Source organism: Aristolochia californica, unplaced genomic scaffold (assembly GCF_029961685.1).
Source record: "Aristolochia californica isolate CCGP_79_NKW_82.1479 unplaced genomic scaffold, dmAriCali1.0.hap1 SCAF_3, whole genome shotgun sequence".
Taxonomy (NCBI): Eukaryota; Viridiplantae; Streptophyta; class Magnoliopsida; order Piperales; family Aristolochiaceae; genus Aristolochia; species Aristolochia californica.
The window spans coordinates 43,569,494-43,590,158 of NW_027181992.1; the positions used below are offsets into that span (position 1 = coordinate 43,569,494).

Genomic DNA, 20,665 nt, shown 5'->3' on the forward strand with positions numbered 1-20,665 from the left:
TCTTACGATCCAAAAATAACGGATCTGTACTTTGATTTCAAATGGGTTACGTTCACAGAAACTGCCAGGGAAGTGATAGCCAAAGAATTTCTGGAAAAAAAAGACAATAACAGAACTCAAAGATTAGAATCGAGAACCATTCCAGAAATAAACTCGACGCCATTCCATATTGGAATTGGAATTTCCTATCAGGCAAACAATAGCAGCTCTGACTGCAACGAAGATTAATTCCATGAAGACGGATAGTACAAGATATTGATTGTTATTTGCTTCTACGACTTGGGAGAATATTTATCACAGAGGGTTTTTTGGCTGAGTTTTCTCGCCAGAGATGGCAGATATGCAGATAATGTCTAACAACAGGAAAGTTCGGGATGATAGTCGACTAAATAAACTATTGAAGATAGCAGTGAGTAAGACAGAGTCAGACACGCGAGGATTGAGCCAGAGAGGAAGATGACGAAGGCAACGCAGATCCAGTCGAAGGTTCTCCCCACAACCAAAAACTCTGTGAAATGGCCGCCAATTCGAAGCAAGTTTTAGGACCGTTTTTGACATTCACAATGCTTGCAATGCTCGCCAACATGAACAAGAAAGATCATGTCGATCCAGTTGAGACACAAATTCTCCAGCTATCTACTGTTCAGTTTCAAGTGATGAAAATAGAAGAATTGAATTACTAGAAACTCGTCGAGGATGACAAAGCTCTATCCATCTTTCTCATTCTTCTTGTACCATAACAGGGGGCGCCATCACAAAACCATCCTTAACTTCCTGTGAACTCTCAAGAAGCGTCCAATCTGGTGGGAGCAGCGGCGAGGTTGGATACACAGTCGGTTGGCACCTGATGTCCCGCGGCTGTGTCTTCTTCGTCCAAGTCTTCATTTGGTGCAAAGTAGTCTTCTTCTTGGCCACGATGAGCACTCCACCACAAGACCCTTTGGCTTCCCCGACAAAGGACAAACTCGATTGCTTTTGAAATGGGAAGAACAAGAAGGAAAAAATCTCGAAATCATCAAAAAAAGAAATCAAAATTTTCCTGGATGCTCTTTCTTCCTTCTCAGCTCTTTCTCCTTGTGCTTCTGTTCTTCTTGGGTGGATAAGATAAATGGATGGCCGTCAAAAAATGTTGTAAAGACGAACATTCTCTCAAGAAGGTCGCCATTGAGAATCTAATATCAAAATACTAGTAATTAGAAGAAGTAAAAAAAGAAATGGGTAGGCCAACTTTGAATGATCAACTGAGACAACAAGATAGGAATTCTAAACAACCATCACTACGAGTCCTGAAAATCAGTGCTCTGATACCAGGTTGATTTTCAAGACTCCATGGATTTAGGTCATGGACAAAAGGAGAGATGTTATATGCTATATTGGGAGAAAACAGGAGGAAGAAAAAGGTTATGGAGTTGTATCCTAACCCTCCCTTTGAGGCTCAATTTATAGCCGAATAAGATTATAATATTATAATAATACCCCTAAAACTTAAACTAATTGCATCAATATCATCTTTATGAGATGACTCTTTATATACCATAATGTCAACACTGTGTAGGTCCGTGGGTCTTCTCCTTGATCTGTGGGCCTTGAGCCCATCTTTTACGTCTCTTGGATATGTAGTTCTTCTTTGGTCTTATGGGCTTGAGCCCATCTTCTAACACACTTGGACTTGTGGGTCTTCCTTGGTGGTGTAGGCTTGGACCCATCTTCCAACAGTTCTCGATCAACTGAAACTATGAGTGTTCGTCTACATAAAATAGAAGAAATGGTGAAAGGTAAGTCAATGGAGATGGACACTTTGAAAGTCGAGGTACAAAGGTTGTGAAAGATGAGGTAGAAAGGTTGGGCGATGAGAATTCTTTATTGAAAGGCAAGGTCGCAAAGTTGGAAGGCCTCGTAGGTTGGATATGGGAGAGAATGGAGATGTAAAGAGATGAAGAAGTTACAAATGATGGTGAATGTCTGTGGTGGTAGGCTAGGATGGATGAGGATGCAAAAAGTGTGGTTCTAGGAGAAGATAATTTTAGTCTACAGGTGGTATCAAATTTGGATCATTGTGCTTCAAGTGAACCAATAGAAGTGCACTAGAGATTCCATCCCATACTATAAAAAAATCGATAAGGCCTAAACCCTTGCCTCATCTGTCCATTTGTTCTTATGGTGATGTACAAGAGAAGCAAAGATCTAGTTTAAAGATAATGATTGTTTTAATTAAATTTATATAAGTTTAATTGCATTATTCTTTGACATATTGTTTTGTCTCTATTTGTTTATAGCATGAAGTCTATGGGTAAGGGGGAATTAGAAGCAAGTGAAGTTTCCATCGTAAAGAAACTCTTGCTTAAAATAGAAAAACTAGAGTACATGCTTGCATTTGATTAGTTTTGCTTGATTTTTCTTTTTATATGAAATTAATTTAGTATTTGATTATAGGAGCAATGTTTGATGATGATCACTTGACAATATATGACATACTTTCCATATTAGATGTTGATGTGCATCTAGTAAAATACACAGATAATCAAACAATTGAGAACATACAAGTCCTTCCAATTTGAATAATTATGAGCAAATAAGAGTTGTAACTTTTGGACTTGGAATTTGGAATAAATATAGTAACTTGAGTTAGGAACTTGGAAGCTAAAAAAATAATCTTATTATTTTTATTTTTTTTGGTGCCAATGCAAAGTGTAGTCAGCTCGTCTATTGGCAAGTTAGCTTATCACTTACAAATGTTGCTTGCATAAATTAGACTTCAAAAAAGATTCCTGGTCCAAAGGGTGAGTCAAATTCCTAGGTCATGAGCTGCTTGACCCGCACCACATGTAACTTGAATGCTTTTACTTGGAGTTCCCTTGTGCTATTCTTTAGGTGTGGCACTGAGTTGAGCCAACTCGACCTTTATTAAGTTTTCTAGTTTGCAAGTTGGCTCGAAATTATAATTTTTTTTTTACAAAATTATAATTTTGTGTAAATGGCAAACCTCAAAGGCTGAAAAGAGCCATGATTTTTGTTGAGCCGATCTATGATGTTTGCCAAGTCCAAACCAAGCTTGAAGCTATAGACAAGCTAGGACTTACCTCAACTTATTTCAGCCCCTATTATTTGCAAGTTGGTTTTACAAAGACCTTTGTTTTCCACTAAAATGTGAGGCATCTTAAGACTTCAGCAATTCTTCATGTCTTAAAATCTCCACAACTTTGAGCAAATTTCAAATTACCTAATATAAGTGCTTCATAAATGAATTTACTTGATGTTAAGCCTTTGGGTCATGGAAGAGTTTCTAATGTTTGGTTTCGGATTCAAGTTTCACTAGAAGGGATGTTAGAATTGGGGGGAGAGGGGCGTCCCTACACCTCTCTTTTTATAAACAAAGGTGAACAACTTTATCCTTTTTTTTTTTTTAGCATAATCAAGCTAAGGCAGCTGAGTATAAAAATGTTCTTTAAGTCTACTAGAATAGAAGTAAACTGGCTTTTGTCAAGTGTGGGAATAGTTTTCATATTTCTAAGGGTGACGAAAGTTAATAACCCTTATTATAAATCAATTAAGTAAAAAATTACAAACTTGCTTGAGTCATGAGTAGTTTGAGTTAGAGGTGGGAGTAACACTAAGAGAAAGTGGACTATCAAAAGAAAGAGAAAGTCAAATTGTCTTAGTGCACCTTTGGTTCTGGTCAAGTTCAAGTTTAAATTCAAATTCAAGTGAATGATCTAATTTAAGTTCAAGTGAAAGTTAGTGTTAGTGTGGACGAGTTCAAGTGCACTGGAAAATAGTTTTCAATGTTAATGCCCAAAATGAATATTATAATGTAAACAAGAGAATAAATAACTTTTTATAATATACCTAAACAAATAATTAACACTAAGAGAAAGTGGACTATCAAAAGAAAGAGAAAGTCAAATTGTCTTAGTGCACCTTTGGTTCTGGTCCAGTTCAAGTTTAAATTCAAATTCAAGTGAATGATCTAATTTAAGTTCAAGTGAAAGCTAGTGTTAGTGTGGACGAGTTCAAGTGCACTGGAAAATAGTTTTCAATGTTAATGCCCAAAATGAATAATATAATGTAAACAAGAGAATGAGTAACTTTTTATAATATACCTAAAAAAATAATTAACAAAAACAAACATGGTTACTACACTAATAAATAATTTAATGTAGAATTAAAATATATTAATATAATAATTAATTAAATAAGATATTACATTAATAAATGATTGCAATCTATTGTAAATTAATACAATAACTATGTGTGAAATTAATTGTGCACTAATTAATTATAAAAAAAAGATAATTAAAATTTAAAAAAATAACATAAATGAATATAATAAATAAATATATTATTTTACTAATAACATAAAATATATTTTAACACAAAAATAAAATAATTAAACAAAAATACTTGATCAAATGCTTACTTTAACAATATTTTAATTACCACTCTTAAAACACTAATTTAATGCAGTAATAAAACAATGAATATAATAAATAAATAAATATATTATTTTATTAATAACAGAAGATAGATTTTTACATAATATAAATTAATAACTTATGAAGCCTTGGTGGTTGGGCCATACACCGATAAGATATAACATCACCCTACAATATTGTATTAAAACAACTTGAATGGGTAATTGGGCCTTAAGCCAATGATCCTGAACATGTTCTTATTTCACTTCCTTTTATATTATAAATTGGATCAACTTTTATGAGAGATTTGTGATTCTTTTGAAGCGGTAACCATGACATAAATAGATTTTTTGCATTGTACTATAGAGAATTGTAATTTAAAGAGAAATGGCAATAAACTCTTTTTGTTTTTTTTATTGTACTAAAAACTATAGATCTCCTAAGGGCAAAACTGAGTACTCATCCTAGGGGGGAAATTGTAATTGAAAGAGAAATCAATAAACCCAAAAATTATAGATTGTATTCAAAATTATGGATATCAAAATTTTCATATGTCATATTATCTGCTAATTTAAGGTTCAGGAGCCATCGTCGGCAAAAAAAAATACAAACATGGTTCACCAACTGAAAAGCCTAATGAAACATGCAGTTCACCAACTGAAAAGCTATGTTAAAGCTATGTTAAAGACAGTGCAACTGAAGAGATAATTAATCTTTAAGTTTATAAGGCTGACTGAGCTCAGTTGTTCCACCTCAACATTGAGAGGCTGCTTCAGCTCAGAAAGCTCCTGAATGTATATTCTGATATTAGTATGAAATGTTTTATTTTCAGGGCTGAAAAATTGTGAAGACAAACAAAAAAAAAAAAAAAAAAATTGCAGCACAGGATAGAGAAATGAAACTAGTATTCCACACAAGCCAGGACAATTGACAAAAATGGTTAAGTAGTGGTAAACTTGACAAAAGAAGATATTGCAGAAACAAAATTCCTTTCAACAACATGTAGTTTCACTACCAGAGGCATTGATCTAAATGAATAGATAGTTCAGTGCAACAACCTCAGGTAAACCAAAAACTATTGCTCCCTGTTCATACCGTACCACCCGCCTCCACACATATAAACTGGTTATAAGAGAAGCACGATGTCTGCAGTCTTAATTCTAAAATATTTAACAATTTTTTAATTGGAGGGTAAAAAAGATACATTTTCCTACCTATATATCATTACTTGGTACCACTTATCCTCCTGAAGCTCGGTAGGATCATAGTCAGCATGCCTTCCAAGGGGGAAAAAGATACAATTTCCTACCTATATATCATTACTTGGTACCACTTATCCTCCTGAAGCTCAGTAGGATCATAGTCAACATGCCTTCCAAGGGGAAAAAAGATACACTTTCCTACCTATATATCATTACTTGGTACCACTTATCCTCCTCAAGCTCAGTAGGATCATAGTCAACATGCCTTCCAAGGGGAAAAAAGATACATTTTCCTACCTATATATCATTACTTGGTACCACTTATCCTCCTCAAGCTCAGTAGGATCATAGTCAACATGCCTTCCAAGGGATAACAAGAACAGCTATACTCTTTTTATAACTATAATCATTTCACTATTACTAAGCACCACTTATACATTATTTTCAGAACGATTAAATAGAGTTGACTGAACTTGGCAGAGTTGGGTAAATTAAGTTGATTTTAAGCAAACATTTAGCATATCTCTCATCACAGTAGATTGGTAGAAAACAACAACAGAATACATCTTGCGTGCCTTTGAAGCTCCAAAATATTTTGCATTATGCTTACAAGAACATTCCACAAAAAAAAAAAAAAAAAAAAAAAAAAAGAAAAGTCATTAGCAGATAACACACTATCAAGTGAACCTTTTTTCAGTAAATGCCATAGCATTCTGCAACACATATTAGCAACAACTGAAAAGTTGAAAATTTTCCTCACAAACCGGCTAAACTTTCATACATTACCCTAAAAACATGGAAAATAATTCAGAAAATAACAAAGCTAGCAGACATCAAGGAGACAAATTTAACTTAATCTTCTGCTTTTGGCAAGCATAATTGCTTAACGAGTTTGCACTAATTCTTTTAATCACTCATCTCCTCAACTGTGATAACTAGACTGGAACTAACCCAATTAAAAACCCCAAAAGAAAAGAAATTCCAGAGAAGAAATGATTAAAAATTACACCACGATAGATTTTAACTTGTGAATCCAACTTTGACCGCCAATTTTGCAGGTGTTAAAGTACATACAAAAAAAAAAAAAAAAAAAAAGGAAAGAAAAATTTACCGCAAGCTTTGAGTTAACCACCATCACGTTCTCTTTCTTCTCCCTTCCGAAAACCTTTATCGCTTTCATTCTCTGGCCTCGTCTTCCCGATTCAACCACGGCGAGCCAAAAATGGCGTCAGGACTGAGGCGAGACTTATAAAAATTGCGCACAGTAGAGCGTGAGAGAAATCAGACGAAGACGCCGTGAATTAGACGAAGACGCCGTGAATTCGTAAAGTCCAAAAGCTTAATTGGAAAAAAATTACAGTGCACGAGGGAGAGCAGAGAGCGAGAGGAAGTGAGAAAATATGCCCTGTTTGTGAGTGACATGTATTTCACTTACAAAGGTTAAATGCACAAACATACGTCAGGGGGGTTAGTGCACAATGTAATAGAAGAGAAGGGGAAAAGTGAGACGGAATGTAAAGTATTTTTCCTAGGGAAAGTGAGATAGAATATAAAATACTTATTTGTGTTAGTGTGTGTAATGGAAAGTGCAGTGTAAAGTACTTATTTGTATTAGTGTGTTGTAAAGTGCAGATAGATTATTTATTAAATAAAATATTTTGATATATCTGACTTTTAAAAAATTAAATTAATATTAGTTAATAAATAAAATATATTAAATATAATAATTAAACAAATGCTTATTTTTATATTATTAAAATTGTAATCAAATTTTAATTTTGTAATATCTAAATATAAAATAATTATACAAATATTGTACTACTTAGCATACTACACAAATATCGTAATAATATAAAAAATAATACAAATATAACTCAATCACCCTTTTAATATAAAAAATTATATTTGTTCATACAAAAGTACAACACAAAAAATATTTAGTGGCATTAAAACATAATAGTTAATAATTTTGTCACATCTGAATTGCTAAAACATATCGATAATATGATGCTCTTGCAAATTACACTACGGACTCCCTCTGAGTACTTCTTTGAGTGTCCACATCATCCTCAATATCATCACTACTATCATTGTCTTCATTTTCACTTTCATTGTTATCTTCACAATGTTCTCCACCAGAATCATCACTTGAATCATCTTCTTCATCTTCAAATAAATCCATGTAATCTTCCATGCATATATGATTATGCAATACACAACAACCAATCACAATTTTTACCTAGACACCAAAATAAAAAAGAGGAGCATACTTTAATATCTTGAAACGAGTTTTTAAAGCCCCAAATGTATGCTCGATAGTGTTCCATAAAGATGAGTATCTTCAGTTAAATAATTCTCTTTCATCCGTAGGAGTATTATTTCCAAATTCTTGCAAGTGATAACGAGTAGTTCGATAGGGAACCAAGAACCCTGGAAGATTTGCATATCCAGCATCTACCAAATAATATTTGCCTATAATAAGATATGTATCTATTATAATCTAATAAAAAATTGTAAATTTAAATAGACTATATAGAGAGAAGCTATATTTACCTTCAGGAATATAAAGTTTATCTCTTCTGGTTAATGTTGACTTCAATACATGTGAATTGGTTGCTAATCCCTCCCATCCAGCAATTATATATATGAATTGCATGTCAAATGTACATGTTGCCATTACGTTTTGTGAGAGAAACCTTTCATGTTCCAGAATCTTGCTTGTTGATCAAATGGGATATGTGCTTTAATATGAGTACCATCAATGACACCAATACAATCCTAATAAAAAGAATCATTAATACAAATATATATTTTTATAGTAACTGAAAATTTTTCATCAAACAACTTTATATTTACCTTAAAATATGGATAATAGATATCACTGTTCAAGATCTTTGAATGAGTACGTCTTGAAGGTCACTTGATGTAATCAAATTGTAGTTTGAGAATAGCATTTAACACCTTGTTAAAATACTTACTAATTGTCCAATTTGATATTTCAAACATCTCTAAGGTGACACTGTAAGATTGTTGTTGACCAACAATTATACAAAAATATGCAAGTTGTTCTTCCACAGATATTGTCCTTGTATCAAATAAAAGTCCTCTACTTTTCAAAATTCCAACCAACTTGAGAAAAATAGTTTGATTCATCCTATACACTTTTCGAAATTTAATAGGTGATCTTTCTAATGTTTTCTTTAAATATCGTGGACCACCCATATGATAAGAATGTTGTACTTGCCTATTACAATCATTGAAGTATGAATTGACAAGGACACGTACAACTATGTAAGTTGCAATACAAATACATATTTTCTCCCTATCTGGTAGATTATCCATGGGTACCTGCAATACTAGACATCCAATAATGAAAACATGGTTCAAACACATTCAATAATACACATTCACTATTTACCAAAAATACTCAATAATCAACGTCATTCATACAAAATCAAATGTGTCTCGTAAATATAGGTTAAAACTGTCAACATCTGAGTCTATTACATTGCATTGAATTTAGCCATCAACCAGTCATACTAATCTTCTTATTTCATCTTGATAAACATATCCTTCTTAGCTTTGGTGTCGAGCAACTCTGTGGCACAAAATTTGACTTATCTGGGCAAGTTAGGTAATGCCTCGATAGCTTTGAACCATGGAGCTTCTTCGGGACAAAAGATTTGCAAAAGTGTTGATGACATATTGTTAATAGCCTCAACGATCATGTTAGTATTTTCAACTAATGGTTCGGATCTCCTCCTACGCCGAGTAGAAGAAGTTCTATCCCCATCATTTCTTGGTGCTTTGCTTTCCGGGGGAGCATCACTTGGAGACTCTATATTGTTAGGTGTTGGGTTCTCCCTAATTGCATCATCTTCATCAATGTCCTCAATCATTGTCCCTTCTACAATATTTGAAAGGTTATCTTCTGACTCAATGCTTGTGTGACTCGCTTTCCCCACGGGAATAAAATTTCCAACCACTATGGCCAATTTTTCATAGTGGACAACCTTCCCGCCTATACTTATCAGCTTGTCTATGCACCTACATGAAAAGGTATCATTTAAAATACTAAAAAACCTAATTAATAAAGAAAGAAACAAAACATTCTAAGTTACATTTACAAACCTTTATGTAGTCTTGCCATACTGTCTTACTAGCAGTGACTTTCTGGGTTGTTGGATCCCACCCAAAGCCGCTAGTATTGAGGCATGTACTTACACAATCGTTGAAAACTTCGTGTTTCCAAACTCCATTGGGTAATTTGTTACTCAAATTGACTTGCTCAATGAGCAAATCAAACATTTTATTGTTTTTGTCATACGTCCATATGTCGTATGATCTCTTTGTAGTGTTATCCATATTATCTTTACCTTTCCTCCTTCCAGCCATCTAATACTCATAACAAGTAGACAATGAATAAAAAATAAATTGTTCTGAAAAAAAAAAATGAGAGGGGGAGAAGAAAAAAGGATGGGGAAATCCACCACTCCTCCTTACCTTACCAGATACACAATTTCATCAGTAAAGTTAGAAAATTTTTTGAAGTCTTGTGAAGGAGGAGATAGACATCATTATATCTCTAAAGATCTGTCATGTTTCTTAAAGAGAAAATGAAGGAGGAGATACCAATTTCATCTCAAGAAATTAACCATAACCAGAAAATAATAAGTACCCTCTGATATGTGAAGGAATTACTCAAATGTTGGTTTTTCATGCTAAATAAATAATAAGTACCCTCTGATATGATCCATAGACATTGCACAAATTTTTACAAGACCCATGTCGATGCCCTAATACTTAACACACTTAAAAAGCATCAAATAAATAGACAAGAGGCCAAGGAACAATCAAAATAACACATATCAAACAATTAATAGGGTATTAAGGACAATGCCATCTACTATATCATAACACATGAACTGAAAATTGAATATAGAAAGGGTTAGTTGTTTAGCCTTGTCTCCCTATGATGGACCCTCATTTGAACTCATGATTACATATATGGCTCAAGAAGAAAAGACTACATGTTGGCAGTAACTCAGCAATTCCAGTCATTCTAAAATCTGTGATACTCACACGAGTACTTACTCAAATACTAGCATGCTCACCTTTTGCATACAACACAAACAACACAATTTCTCACAACCACTTGATCAAACACCTGGTGTGGTCACCCTTCGTGCACCTCATAGACAACACAACTTCACCCCAACCCAGGCCAGTCATTAATGCCACTGCCTATATTAACCTAATTATGATGAAATGGTCTTGAAATAATTTCTGGTGGCAAACCCCTCTTCTATACGTAAAACTACGTTACAATTCATTGCAGAATAAGGTTACTGTGACCATCACATTGGAGACTACTTTTCGCAGTCAAAACCTATATGATAAAATCGAAAGGTATTATGTTAATAAGAAAAGCAGTACTTACATTACTCAAACCGAGCGATCTACAAAAGTTGATTGATAACCGAAGTAATTAGCCATTCCCACACCATAAATTTCAACAATGGAGCCAAAAATTAAAATGAGAAGCAAACAAACGATTCAGAAACAATAAGAAGAATAACCATCAATTTCCAAGAAGAATGGTTTACCTAGTTCTTTTTAAATCGAGTCGGAGAGGTTGTAGAGAGAGGAGAGAAGTCGTCAATGGTCGTCGGTGCTAGGGATGGCGAGAGGAAGAGAGTCGAGCGAGAGAGGAGTCGAAGAGGTTGCAGAGAGGGGAGAGAAGTCGCCAAAGGTCATCAGTGCTGGGGACGGCGAGAGGAAGAGAATCGATCGCCGGAGACAGGTCGCACAGAGGGCGATTGAAATGGCCGAAGGTTGCAAGCGAGCGAGAGAGAAAATTTTTTTCTCCGAGACCCTCGTTCGACAGAGCCCTACCGACAGCCCGAGCCCGATGTAATTGAGGGAGGGAAAGTGAATATTCAAAGCTCGACCCCTCTGAATTCACTTTCCCTCCCATTATGCCTAAAACGGGGGAAAGTGAAATACAATTATATTTTACTTTCCCCCTGCACTTACGCTGGGCATTAATGACTTTTGGCTCCTTGTACCCAGCGTAAGTGAAATACATTTCACTTACAGAGGGCACTAATAGGGCCTTAGTGCACTTGGAAGGTAGGAGTGATAGATAATTCACTTTCACTCTGTTTACTCGTAACCGTAGTGATAGTAAGTTCACTCCATTTGACGTGTGAATTCACTTTCACTCTCTCAATTACATTGGGCTGTCAAAATTCTCTTGCGACTTTCCATGATTTCACTCCCCCCTTTTGCAACCTCTCCCTGGCAACATGACTCATTGAACCTCTCTTCCTCCTGTCGTCCCCAACACTACCGATGAGTTTAAGTGGATGAATTAGGATTTCGGTGAGAATCCTTATTCACATTCTTAATATTATAGCCCGTTCAAGTGAATGATCTGCTTCATTTACTTGAACCCAAAGGAGGTACACGACTAACGAGTTCAAATCAATTAAGCATATAATCATATGAACTTGAACTTGAACTTGAACCCATGGTGCACTAACAAAAGAAAATATTTTATGTGCATCAATGGATTTTAAACAAGAAAATTTACTTTATTTCCTGCTTTTGTTGTGTACTTGTAGAGGCTAAAGCTACAATTAAGGGGTGTTATTGCACTTTGTAAGTGAATTACCTAGTAAAAGTGAATTACCTAATAAAGGTGAAATTGAAAGTAAAAATAAAATATTTTTTTGTGTTAGTGTGCGCAATGAAAAATATAATAGAAATTAATTTTTTGATTTTATATATCTTAATTAACTATTTTCTAAGAAAAAGTAAAATTCTTCTCTTAAACAACTTTTTTACTCAATTAATTTTTACTTAGTACATCATTTTGGGCACTTCTAGAGTCATGGACAGTGCCACACTCGGGTAGAGAGCACGGAACATTTATTATTATATTCGCAAAGTAATATCTATCCAGCGAGTATCTGCTCGAAAGTTGGATCGCTTACAGGACGGTACTCGGGCAATCGATCGCTTTTCCTCCGCGGAGGCGTTGGGCAAAATCCACTGATTCATAGACGACGGTATATTGACTGAAGAGTTTGATCCCTTCGTCTTTCACCCGCCGGCGAGGGAGCCTTCTCTTTTCTGGCTACCTCCTTAACATCTTCCGTATCCAGAACATAGAGTATAAAACTACCCAGTACCATCTGATTAATCTCGACTGCTTTTTTTGGGTGGCAAAAAGGGGCGCCACAATGGAAATGGAGTCGTCGCTGCCGAACGGAGAGCCTGGGTCGGTGAGCCCGACCATGGTTGCACCCTCTCTGTCAGAGTCTCTGAAGTTGGAACGTCAATTGTTGAGGGTTCCTTTCGAGCACTTAAAAAAATCGATGAGGGCTAACCACCGAATTGTGGATAAGGAGATGACCGCCGTCATATCCAGCGTCACCGAAGCTGCCGAACGAGATATGTCCAAAGAAGAGGCAGTGCACCACCTAACCTCTCTGGTCTCCAGGCTCCAGGGCCTCAAGAGGAAGGTATTATATACCTCCCGTTTTCCCCATCTGTCAGATTTCTTTTCTGATTCATTCTCTAATTTATTACTGCTACGTGGTCTTGGTCATGTAAATGTGCCTGCATAGTTTGCCATCCTGGCCCGCTCTGAGCACGGGAAGCTGTTTTAGTTTGTTATGACGCTGCATATGAACTGTTTTTCGTTTATTACCTTGACCCTATGTCCGTTCTGACTTATCAGCTTGAAGAAGGTAGCAGGGCTGAGCATTTGCAAGCACAAAGGTGTCGGGCCAGGCTGGATCACCTTGAGGCTGTGGACATTGAAAGCCACTCCGACTGGAGTAACACAAGGGTCAAGCGGATTCTTGTTGATTATATGCTGCGTTTATCATATTATGATACTGCACTGAAGCTTGCACAGAGCAGCAACATACAGGTAATGTCTCTATCAGTACTATTATTCTATGGATTCATCCTGATGCATACCTTTCTTTTTTTTTCTTTTTCTTTTTTCATGTTATCCCATCTGGACGGGAGCAAATCCACAATGAATCTTTGTTTTCTTCTATTTCCTTCAACTGATGAACAAAAAGCCCAAATATGTCTCGCAATTTACTATGAAAGCATTCATATTGTTACCATTCAGCTTTTACAATGTGAGTGGATAATTTCTCTTGGCCGAATATATAAAATGCATTTATAGAATAGGTGAGCACTTATAAATGTTAGGAATTAGATGCCCTAATTCAATACTAACGAGAGCAATAATAATCGCAGAAGAAGTAAAGAAATCAAACACGAGAACACAAGATTTATATAGGTTTGCCTCAAGGTGATACTACGTCTTGTCTTTCACCGCTGCAATAACTCACTATAATGATTAAGTAGTTTACAAGAGAAATAACCTTTTTCTCTTGCAACTCAGGATCCTTGATAATAACCATAACAACGATGCCCCCAAATATAAAGAGAAAACTAGGGCAACCGCAATACAAGTGTGAAATCATTAAACTACCCTTAATGAAACAACAGTCAATATATCATGGACCTGTGTAAGGCAATAATTAGGCTCTTCAACTTAACAATAAAATGCATGTTTGACCGAATAGATCAGCTCTTGGTTCTTGAATGTATACTACCGTTTGACATCAGGATGCTTTTACAATTGATAACATATCAAATTTAGGATTTTCTTTCTCAACCAGTATCTTGAGGAAAATAGTACTTTTATTCTTTTTGAAGTTGTGAGGTTTTCCTAACAAAGGTTGAAGCCAAACAAATGCAATACAATAGCCTCAAAGAGAGGCCTCTCTAAAAACAAACCATTGGTATACAATGTCCTGAATGATGAACTTGAGTATATTTAAGAGTAAGCTCCTTGATCAAATCACTTATACCAGAGAACATGTTCTCATTTCTGCAAGGAGGTTCATTGTCATTAGAGCACCAACTAATCACCTTTTTGGAATCACCTTCGACTTTGAGAAGGCCAGTAAGACCAGACTTGAAAATTCTCAATTTGTGGAGTCAAGCATGGAGCTCCAGCTGGAGTCAAATCTGAAATGCTGAGAAGCCTCAAGTAAGAGAGGATGATATATCTTCTTGATTCCGATAGACACAATCATAAACGGCTGGACCAGGATTTGCAAAGGAGGACCAACCGAAATTCAGCATAATTGAAATCCACAAGGAGGGACCAGGGATGGAGGTAAAATGTCAGTGGCTTGAGAGGTTCGCAATGGACTGCCAGCTGCTTTGAACAGAGCTTCCGTTCTGGTCTTGAAAACTCCTCAATTAGGGTAAGCCAGCTAACAATCTTATGAGTGGCTTTATCAGCCACCGTTTCAAGGCTGCTACTCTTTTGATTGAAGTGCTGCTGCTTTCCTTAAACCAGATATACCAAAGAATGAAGGCTAAACAGACCTTTGACATGATAAGGCGATTCCTGGGCAGGGGCATGAAGAACCAATGCTGAGCGAGTCCAAGAAGGTTAGGGGAGGGCAAAGATGAAGCCTAAATCCAGCCTGGAAGCAACACAAAACCTGCCAGGAATAGTTATAGTGAATCATAATGTGATCAATAGGTTTATCATGGAGTTGCTTAGAGGACAAGGTGAAATTGCAGAGGGTGGACGCGTTTCTTGTTTGATTATAAGATATTAGGAGACTAGGGTTGTATGATACTGCAATCCAATACTTTGATACTTTTCCAGCTCCTGTAATACTTATCTGAATGAATTGCCATCATGGCAGATTTGGATTATAAGTTGGACATTCCTTATAGTGTCAATGGCTTTTTAGTTTTTCTTATATTGTTTTTTTCTTTTTCTTTTTGTACATATTTTCCACTGATTCCTTTCTAGAATGTGCTAAATCAATCTTTGTTTATCAGGATCTTGTGGACATCGATGTTTTCCTTGATGCAAAAAAGGTCGTTGATGCTTTGCAAAACAAGGAAGTTGCTCCTGCCCTAGCTTGGTGTGCAGAAAACAAGTCTAGATTGAAAAAATCTAAGGTGAGTTCATACTTCAAAGCCTTGATGCACTATCAGTTTCGAAGTAATGAAAATCAAAGAAAGATGATGGAAGATTAATGAATTCTAATTGAAAATTCAAGCTAGTGAAGGACAGGGTTTGGTTACTATATTGTGGCTCTGTTAGTCAAGTGAAAGAGGTAATTGGCTTGGAAGTTGAGCTGCCATCAACTAAACCTAGACTAACTTAGCAATAATAAAGAAAGTGAGCACATTATTGATGCATCATGATTCATGTCTTTGCTAAGTTGTAGTCATGTAAACGCAAGAGTAAGGTACTGATAGCAAAGACAGCAAGCACATAGTTGATGTTTTATTTCGCATCACCAATTTATTACAGAGTGAGTGTGGGCAGGGGTAGGTGGTCAATAAACAAAGAAAATGATAGATCTGTAAGCTTAAACAAAGCTTCAAGACTAGACATATTGTTGGCCAAGCAAAACTGAAGATTTGGCCAATGAACCGAAGGTAGTGTTTTCATCTTCAAAAAAATTATTTAAAAAAAAAAAAAAAACTGTTCATCCTGCTTCTTCCTGCTTCATCCTGCAGGATGTCAAACTAGGATGAGATTTCTTTGGTACAATGCATCTCTGTGGAAAGTGAACTCTTGGGCTTGTTAACTGGTAGCTTAAATTTATCACCAGTACCTTACTCTTGTTTAGATGTTAATGGTTTGAGATAGTTATTTCCTTTAATAAATAACTATGCATGTGTTTTTCCTCTGACATATTGTTTGTAACAGAGTAAGTTTGAACTCCAATTGAGGCTTCAGGAGTTCATAGAACTTGTACGAGCTGATAACAACCTTCGAGCTATCACATATGCTAGGAAGTATCTAGCTCCATGGGGAGCTACTCATATGAAAGAATTGCAGCGCGTAATGGCAACCTTGGCCTTCAAGAGCAATACTGAATGTGACACTTACAAGGTTATAATATATCATTCTCTATGTTTTTGACAGTCTTATTTTCTAAAAAATTTTCCTGTCTCATATTGGGTTCATCATATTTCATTCACTGGGGAAAGCATTAGAATTGTGATCTTGGATATTTATACTCGCGACTTCAGGTATTATTTGACGCAAAGCAGTGGGACTACCTTGTTGAACAGTTTAAACAGGAGTTCTGCAAGCTCTATGGCATGACCCTTGAGCCCTTGCTGAATATTTTCTTGCAAGCTGGATTATCAGCGCTTAAGACTCCGTATCCTCTACTTCAAGAACAAGCCTAGAAATTGTCTTGCTTTATCAATTGTATTTTCTTCTTCTAGTTGCATTAGTCACATTAAGTTATCAGCTTCAGTTGCCATTTAACCAATTTTTTCTTCTTTTCCTTAACCTAACCCTTGTTGAATGACTGTAAGATTCTGTTATGAAGACGATTGCTCCAAAGAAGATCCATTATCACAGGAGAATTTTCGCAAGTTGGCACAGCCATTACCATTCTCAAAGCAGCATCATTCAAAGCTTGTTTGCTACATCACTAAAGAGCTCATGGATACTGAGAATCCACCTCTTGTATTACCCAATGGGTATGTGTACAGCACCAAGGTCAGTTAAATCCCAGAACTAAGTTTTTTGTGTCGGTTAGTGAGTTAGCTAAAAAATCTGGATGCTCTGGAGAAACTAGCCTCTTTTTTTGGTTGATTAATGATATTAATATATCATTTCAGGCTCTTGAAGAGATGGCCCAGAAAAATGACGGTAAAGTAACCTGCCCAAGGACAGGTTTGGTTTGCAACTTCTCTGAGCTTGTGAAGGCATTTATTTCTTAATCCACAATACAGAGATCAAGTCACATTTCTGTGTTCAGGTGTGTTATAAGCTTCCTTCACCTGTGTTACCTTGTAATCTTGTGTTCAGACATACATCATGTTTCCATGTGTTAGAAGAGACGGTTTCTATGGGCTTGGCTTGCTTGTGTACACGATTCCTTCCCCTAATAAAGCTAACCCATTTGAAATCCATCTGATCATTGTACTACATGAGTGCATAACAGTTGCAGTACAAAGTTCTGTTGCTGTGCCCAACTATGGTTTGATTTGATATGCAAGGGAAGTAGTTTTAAGTGCTATAATTACTCTCATAACCCGACTGCAAGTACTATGAATTTTCTAATAAAATCCAAACAGTTTTCTAATCTAGGCATTTTCTAATCCCTCTCAGAGGGTTATTATGTCCACTCCCAACTTATTTTGCACCGTGAAATTCAATTAACTAAATGAGAAGGTCAAACAACATCTACACAGACCCAATGGGTCAAAGGTACAGTACTTGTCCAACACTTGGGATTTATTGTCAATAACTACTCGGCATAGACACCTAGACTCAGGAATGGATTTTCAACAGCCACTAATCAACTTATTTAAGTCTTGATTGGTTTACAAACGTAAGGGTTTCCACTCTTCATTAAATCCCATTTTTTGTTGTTGAACCTAGTGTCAGGTCATTTAAATATTTTGGAGACCTACAGCTTCTTAATGGGAGTTTGATATTATGTCGATTTGAATTTCTGTAGAAAGGGCAATTAAGGTTTGGTTTTGGAAAGTGTTTTGAGTTGTGGTTTATGGAAGGAATAGGGTGGGGATCATTGTAGGGAGGGTGATTAGATTAATAGTTTGGTAGAAAGGATTTGTTTGGGGAGGAAGAAGAGCGGTTGAGATGGATGAGAAATATGAGGGAGTCGGATGAGTTGTATGTAGATAGGACATTGGTGATCCGTATGGGATATGAACCTAAAGAAGGAATTACTACAAGACTTGAGTGAATAGAATCATTACCCTTGCCTCATGTAGAGGTGAGGGATATGGACCTTACCAATTTGGTAATTACTGAGTATTTAGGTCTTCAGTATTTATGGACACTTGTGGACCTCTGTATCATGTTTGTGCCCCATCTACAATGGGGAATTTGGGCCTCAACTTGGGGACAAGAAAAGAATCATATGGACTTGTAGATCAAAATGTGGTAGCATGACATCTACATTGGGGAGTTTAGGCCTCAACTTGTTGACCAAAGGAGGATTATATGGACCTTGTCAGAGATACTGGTAAGATGATATGGACCTCTCTTAGGATACCAAGTGGGATGTTATGGACCCCTGCCCAAAACATCGATTGATGGACAGGGATTTGAAGTTTTGATATTCAAGTCCTAGATTGGAAAGTATTATGCCTCATCTATAGTGAGGTATAAGGACATCATTCGGGTGACCGATGAGGGGATGCTCGTATTCAAACGGTATATGCGTCTCATGTAATGAAATCACAAATGGTAAGATGGATGAACATATTAAATGTGGACTTTACAAGGTAATAAATTGTGATGGTTGTGCTATCAGAGTATGTTTTGTGGGGTTAAGCCCTTGGACTCACAAACATGGTTACTATAATGTGAAATGTGAAGAAAAACTCGAGGCATATAACACAATGATAAATCTTGATTCTTTGCACATATTCATAGAAATCCACAAGCATGTGTTAATTGAATCTTGCATGCACCGAGTGCTAGTCTTACAATTATGTTTTTTAGAGTGAATATCTACTAAGTGTGAGTAGGTTTGGTGGACAACTAAATTCAACTAGTGCTTTCCATGATTAAGTAAATATACATCGACTTGTAACGTCAATGTACCACGTTGCTAGTAATCGCTACTTAGAGTTGTTTGCTTAATGATCACATAAGAGAACTTATGTTGGCAACTTCCATTATGAATAGTACATGTTGACTTGTGAGATGACAATTCTTGTGTCCTTTTACTAAGAAATTTATGACCTAGTGTGGTTTGGTTAAAGTTTATACAATTGCTTTATGTTTTAATTATTATTGTTCCTTCCTTAATGTTCATGATGGATTGATACACTTTAATTCCTAATTGACCATGCATAGGACTTACCCGGCAATTACCTCACCCTTTTATATATATTTTAAGAGGAATAAAAGAAAGTGCTTAGATTTGTGTAGTACGTTGGATGCAAAAGTATTTTGAAGGCAAATCCTATGACAATTTGGATAGGTTGACTAAAGAGGTATCTTGTCCTTGGATTGAGAGGTGTTAGTATGTGTTTATAGATATGAAAGGTTGAGTTGTTGTCGAAGGTTTTGTAAACATATAAATGTAATTACTTTTTTTTTGGAGTGATTTTGGTATTTCATGATAAGCAGGAATGTCGAAGGTTACTAATGGGTGGATGTACAGGAGAATGTTAATTCATATTTGCCAATGTTAGTTATGTTTCAAGGTATTTTTGGTGTAGAAAAATCAGAGATCATGCTCGATATTTATAAATTAAATAATGGGGCCTGACACCAATGTTCCTGTGATGTTGGAGCAACTACTAGTGAAGCAGATGGTACACTTGTCAGAGCCAAAGAGGATAGAAGATGTTGGGAAGACAGATGATCTAAATTATTATAAATTTCATCAGATAATTGGCCATCCCAATAAAAACAATGTTTTGTATTGAAAGACAAGATTCTAGAATCGACAACATCAAAGTGCATCATCATTGATATCGAAGAAGAGCCAATTGCTTCAAAGTCAGTATTCATGAAGGCATCAAAGAAAATTTATGGAAAAACCAAATAGAGTGATGCAAATAAAAAGAATTTTGCCAAAGAAGTGAAGTCCTTGGTGAATTTTGGATTGTTTGACGTATTGATCATTGGGGGCTAAATAGGAAGCTCTCACCTTTGCATAAATTTGAATTCTTAGAACATTTTTTTTTAAAGAATGATGAGATTGCAAAATGAACATTAGTGACACACAAGAAAAAGTTACAAGGAAGTGATTACAAAAAAATCTCACAAAGTTAGGTGACTTTAAGGAAGTGTCTGAGGAAGGAGGCATTGTGAAGATGAGACCATGAAACCTCTTCGAACAAAAAAGAGGAGTGCAAGCATAAGAGAGGAACCAATGTTGTAGAATATATGTTTGAGTGGTTCATAGCATGGGCATGGGTAATCGTAATTTCACAACCTTGTTAGACAAAGTTGGGAAAAAAATGGCAAACTAG

General features: G+C 35.9%; 1 protein-coding gene across 1 annotated transcript; it reads left to right on the top strand.

The window, feature by feature from the left end:
- Nucleotides 1-12,590: 12,590 nt before the first annotated feature.
- On the top strand, nucleotides 12,591-17,617 carry LOC137959745 (protein MAEA homolog). The gene is made up of 7 exons (XM_068807083.1): nucleotides 12,591-13,143; nucleotides 13,362-13,556; nucleotides 15,512-15,634; nucleotides 16,395-16,580; nucleotides 16,721-16,854; nucleotides 17,015-17,201; nucleotides 17,324-17,617. The coding sequence occupies exons 1-7, from the start codon at nucleotides 12,862-12,864 to the stop codon at nucleotides 17,423-17,425; spliced, it is 1,209 nt and encodes a 402-aa protein (XP_068663184.1). The 5' UTR covers nucleotides 12,591-12,861; the 3' UTR covers nucleotides 17,426-17,617.
- Nucleotides 17,618-20,665: the final 3,048 nt, after the last annotated feature.

Coding starts and splice junctions, on each gene's coding strand:
- LOC137959745 (XM_068807083.1), top strand. CDS start 12,862: ATGGAAATGGAGTCGTCGCTGCCGAACGGAGAGCCTGGGTCGGTGAGC. Junction 15,635..16,394: donor CTAGATTGAAAAAATCTAAG/GTGAGTTCATAC, acceptor TGTTTGTAACAG/AGTAAGTTTGAACTCCAATT. Junction 16,855..17,014: donor TTATCAGCGCTTAAGACTCC/GTATCCTCTACT, acceptor AATGACTGTAAG/ATTCTGTTATGAAGACGATT.